General features: G+C 35.5%; 1 protein-coding gene across 4 annotated transcripts; it reads right to left on the minus strand.

Annotated features, from left to right (window-relative positions):
* Positions 1-688: 688 nt before the first annotated feature.
* LOC131549666 (coiled-coil domain-containing protein 42 like-2-like) lies at positions 689-4,284 on the minus strand. Of its 4 annotated transcripts, none has more exons than XR_009273459.1 (9): positions 3,965-4,284; positions 3,676-3,790; positions 3,493-3,597; positions 3,211-3,402; positions 2,645-2,860; positions 2,492-2,557; positions 2,125-2,245; positions 1,124-1,183; positions 689-914 (listed from the first exon to the last, which is right to left on the minus strand). XR_009273459.1 is itself a non-coding variant. In XM_058792039.1 (7 exons), exons 1-7 carry the CDS (start codon positions 4,018-4,020, stop codon positions 2,129-2,131), a joined length of 867 nt encoding a protein of 288 aa, XP_058648022.1. In that variant the 5' UTR covers positions 4,021-4,283; the 3' UTR covers positions 1,600-2,128. The 4 variants fall into 4 exon arrangements, 2 of the variants coding, with proteins under 2 accessions (XP_058648022.1, XP_058648021.1); XR_009273458.1 differs by having other exon boundaries at positions 2,405-2,557; positions 3,965-4,281; XM_058792039.1 differs by lacking the exons at positions 689-914; positions 1,124-1,183 and having other exon boundaries at positions 1,600-2,245; positions 3,965-4,283.
* Between the last annotated feature and the right edge of the window lie 534 nt (positions 4,285-4,818).

Genomic DNA, 4,818 nt, shown 5'->3' on the forward strand with positions numbered 1-4,818 from the left:
AAGTTTTTTCACCATCAGTTGCATTTTGCCATATTTCATTTTAAACATCATATTAAGAACAACTACTGCTTTATTCAAGGATGCCAAAAATATTTCTCATTGTTTCAGTTCCTGTATACATGAACAGTCTGTATCTATATCTGCAGACAGATAGTTTGAGTTTGCATCCCAAGTTCGAGTCCCAGCTTTGGGATTTTTCCCGATCCCGTCCTATTCTCTCTCCCACTTCACTTCCTATCAATACTTAACCGTCCTATCAAAAGAAAGTCCAAAATGCCAAAAATAAATCTTAAAAAAATGATCCCCCAACTAAAGTCTTTTAATTAATCAACTTTAAAACCTCCATACAGCTGTTTTTAATTTTTTTATTTAATTTTTTTTATTTACCTAATTTTTTAAGTTTTCATAATTGATTCTGTTAATTTCCTCTTAAACACTGAAGCTGCTTTGACACAATCTGTTTTGTATAAAATGCTAAAATAAACATATAGGTGTCTTTAAGATGTGCGGGCCATTACATCATTTCCTTATTGTAAGATAAGCATATTAAGCGATATACTTTACAAATCTCAACTGCTTGACTGTTATGATTCTTAAAAATGAAAATTCTTACCATGAAAAAACTATATTCAAAACCATTTTTGAAAATGATTAAGATTGTACAGACATTTATTCAAGGTGTGAGAAAATGTTATACATTACACCATGTGACTTGCTAATAATTCTTAATACTCCATGCAGTCCCTCACTCCATTGCACAATATTGTCAAAAGGGTGGTCAGATGATGATGTTTATTTAGCTTAGGCACATCTGGCTGTTTTCGTCCGCTGCCTGTCATTCTCTTCAGGTCGACCTGGTGTTGTCATTGAACTTTCAGTCTTCAGCTATTATCTCTCACGAGCTGAAAATGTTTCTGGAGGGTTAAAATTACAAAAAAGAAGAAGAAGAAGAAGAAGAAGAAGAAGTTCTTCCCCATCAGTTGCATTTTACCATATTTCATTTTAAACACCACAACAAATACTGTTTTATTCAAGGATGCCAGAAGTATGTGTCATTTTTCTCAATATCCACAGACTCTCTCCAGTAAGGTACGATTATTTGATAAACTGAACGAATCCCGACCTTTATCTGAGAATATTCCTCTCTTTCTGCAGTGGAACGCAATTCCTCCTGTTTCAGTTCCTGTAGAAGACATTTAGTTTGAGAGCTGGATGAAATGACACACATGTATGAAGAAAAAGATAAGACAGAGCTAAGTTATGGATGAGGCTCTAAAATGCATGTTTCAAATGTACAAAAAGAATACAAAATATAGCCCTTGGTGGTCTACTCTCACAAATTATTTTGGGGGACTTCATTGCATAAATGGCCCTCTAGAAAATTCACTCACAAACATTATGGTAAATAACACAATGGTGGCTTTCATAGTTTAACAGAATCAATTATGCAAATCTCAAAAATGAGGTAAATCCAAAAGCAGCTGTATGGAGTTTTTAAAACTGATTAAAAGAATTTTTTAAGACTTATGTTTTTTTGGCATTTGGACCTTTCTTTTGATATGACGGTTAAGTATTGAAAGGAAGTGAAGTGGGAGAGGCGTCTTTAAGATGTGCAGGTCATTGCAGTACTTATTGTGACATGAGCATATTAAGCGATATACTGTACAAATCTCAACTGCTTGACTGTTATGGTTCTTAAAAATGAGCATTTTTACCATGAAAAAAAGAAAATGAAAATTATTTTATTTTTGTTTGAAAACGATTAGCCTAAGATTGAACAGACATTTATTGAAGGTGAGGAAAGTGTTATTATCTTATACATTACACCATGTGACTTTGTTAATTCATGCTGAAAGAAATTACTATGCAAATGTTGTTTTAATTATTTATTTTTATTATTACTTAAATTATTTATTATATTTTAATATATGTATGTATGTATTATGCACTTCTCAAACCAATAACAGTTTTAATTAGTCAATCCTTTATAACAAATTAAGACAAAAAATAATAAAATAAATTAATAATCAATTAATCTTCCCATCACAGTGCACAATATTGTCAAAAGGGTGGTCAGATGATGATTTATATTTAGTTTAGGCGCATCTGGCTGTTTTTGCATACATCTTCAGAGCTTGGATCTTAATCTCTGCTGTCTGTCGTCCTCTTCAGTTCCACCTGACGGCGTCGTCATAACATTTCGATCTTCAGCTATAGCTCTCACAAGCTGAAAATGTTTCCGAATCTGGAGGAAAAAAAAAAAAAAAACATCTTCACCATCAGTTGCATTTTATCATTGCCGTGTGATGACATTTTATAACTGTACTGTATTTCATTTTAAACACAATATCAACAACAAATACTGCTTTATTCAAGGATGCCAGAAGTATTTCTCATTATTCACCAGTTGCAGCTGCTTGAAGGGGTCCTCAATATCCACAGACTCTCTCCAGTAAGGTGCGATTATTTGATAAATGGAACGAATCCTGACCTTTATCTGAGCGTGCTGGAGCTCCTCTCTTTCTGCAGTAGAACGCAATTCCTCCCGTTTCAGTTCCTGTGGAACACATGAATAGTCTGTGATCCTGAAAGACAGAACTGTACAGAAGACAGTAAGCCTCTAAATATGTGTGTATGTTTTTACCCATTTGTGTGTTTCTGAGCGTATGTTGTCGAGCTCTGTCTGTTGCTGCTGCAGTTGTTTGGTGTAGTGCAGGAGACGAGTTTGCTGTTCCTTTATGTCCTTCATCAGTTCCAGCTTTTTGTGCTCTGCCTTTTTCTCATTAGCTTGTCTTTCTAGAATTTCCTTTCTGATGGACTGCGCTCCATGACAGTCACGGTGTCGACCGGTGTTCTCAAACTCAAATGTCATTAAAAAGGAGGAAACAAAAGAAAAAGTGTAACATTACTATTTTAGATATTAAAACAGCTGGAACCTGTGTAATATATCTAGAAATGGATGCATTTTGTCTTTAAACATTAAAACATCACTGAGTATCTGTCTTGTTACCCCATCTGTCTCATCATTCAGAAAACTGAAAATCAAACCACACAGAATAAGACTGATCTAACGCCCAAAGCCTCACTCTTCAGTCAAATGAGGCAGGTGAGTCCAGGAAAACAGCCTGACAGTTTCTCTGAGTAGTTTCAGTATTTTTCTCCTTTCCAGACACAACAATAGGCTAGTAGACTAAAAGAAGGCTATGATACCTTTCCATGCATCTTTGCAGTGCTCTCCTGGTGGAGTTTGGCCAGTAGTTTACGCTGGTCCAGTTGCTCTTTATCTGCCAGCAGGGCTTCATACTGTGTCATTAGTTTCTTAATGTTCTCTTCTTTCTCTTTGATTTTAGCTTCCTCTTCCTTTCTCTTTTGTATGGCACGTAACCGTCTGGCCTCATTTTCCTTATCGGAGAGAAAGACAAAAAAGGTTACCAATGATATTTAAGTCAATTTACTCATTATCCATGAATTTGTTTCAGAATGTTGTCTTACTTGCAGCTCCTTAGCAGTATCCAGTTTGTACTGCCTGAGTTTCTCCTCTTCTTTTTTCACATTTTCCGCTCTTTCTCTCAAACGCTCCCGCCTTATCTGCAACTCCTGACAACAGCACAAAAACACTACACTCATTTAAAGTGGAACAGCTACTTTTTTTCTTTCTTTCTTTCATACAAGCACCTTTTCCTGATCTTCCAGTGCTCTGTTCACTATCTCGTTCTCCTCGCGCGCCTCCGCAAGTAGCATCGCGCTTGTCCTCATATTCGCCGAATCCTTCTCCAAATCCTTTATACCTCTGAAAAAATCAACAGTGTCTGAATACATGCAGTTCACTCCGAACCATCTCCGCTCGCACAAACAAAGAGCTACATTTCAACGACTTCGCTGAAACTCTGAAGTCACTGGCCATAACGACGATACATTAATGCTTCTAACAAAAACACGGTTTGTGGTGTAATTAAGCACTTACGATGAGAGTCGTTCTTTAAAAGCCGACCGATAGTGATCCTCCGCATTGAAATTCATCTTTTTAGCTCCGCACACCGTGGACAAACTTTCTGCGAGTGTTTTAAAACGTTTAAAAAATGCCCAAAAATGACCGTTCCGTTTGTTGTGGTGTTTATGATCAATTTTGCTGGTGCTAACATAATGTTGCTGAGTGAATAATTTTATTAGTTGATATTAGCCTAGATTTTTTTTCCAACTGCTTACACACAAAATCTTTACTTGTAACACAATTTCTGAAACCTGACTCACAAACACCAGAACCACACACCAAATCTGCAAAACCATAGTTTCTCGGCCTTTGACTCAGTTTTCAACTTCATAAAACACTTTTTTTGCAAAACACAACACACAATTCTCTATGTAACACACAAATCTAACAGGAAGTAATATTATGGCAAATGTATTTGCAAATGTTTACTTTTGAGATGTGTTTGTGATATTTTGAAAGCAGTGCTTCATAAGAGATATGAGCATTTGTGTGTAAAGTTTTCAAAAAAAGAGGCAAAGTTTGGAAAATGTAAGCAGTTGAAAAACACTGTAACTGGAATAGCATTATTATGTCAACCAGCATAACATTAATAATTGTGCATTATTATTATTATTATTACTATTATTATTAGCCTAATAAGAAGAACATTTATGGTGCATGGTTCAGTATAATCTCTATCAAATGTACAATATTTTTGAGGCATATTTACAGATAAGCGGCTTTTCTTCGCTTCAGATCATACCAACATACACTTTGGTGTCAATAAACATAGGCTAAATAGGCCTAATGGAATAACAACGTGAGGACATTAGAGTTTTTTACGATGC

The sequence above is a fragment of the Onychostoma macrolepis genome, chromosome 11, assembly GCF_012432095.1.
Source record: "Onychostoma macrolepis isolate SWU-2019 chromosome 11, ASM1243209v1, whole genome shotgun sequence".
In the NCBI taxonomy this organism is placed as follows: domain Eukaryota; kingdom Metazoa; phylum Chordata; class Actinopteri; order Cypriniformes; family Cyprinidae; genus Onychostoma; species Onychostoma macrolepis.

Bases quoted from the DNA above. Each gene is read 5' to 3' on its own strand.
- LOC131549666 (XM_058792038.1), bottom strand. From the start codon at position 4,020: ATGAATTTCAATGCGGAGGATCACTATCGGTCGGCTTTTAAAGAACGA. The intron at 2,558-2,644 runs GTAAAAACATAC...TGTGTTCCACAG, and splicing joins GCTCAGAAACACACAAATGG to GAACTGAAACGGGAGGAATT. The intron at 2,246-2,404 runs GTGAATAATGAG...TTTTTCCTCCAG, and splicing joins CCTTCAAGCAGCTGCAACTG to ATTCGGAAACATTTTCAGCT.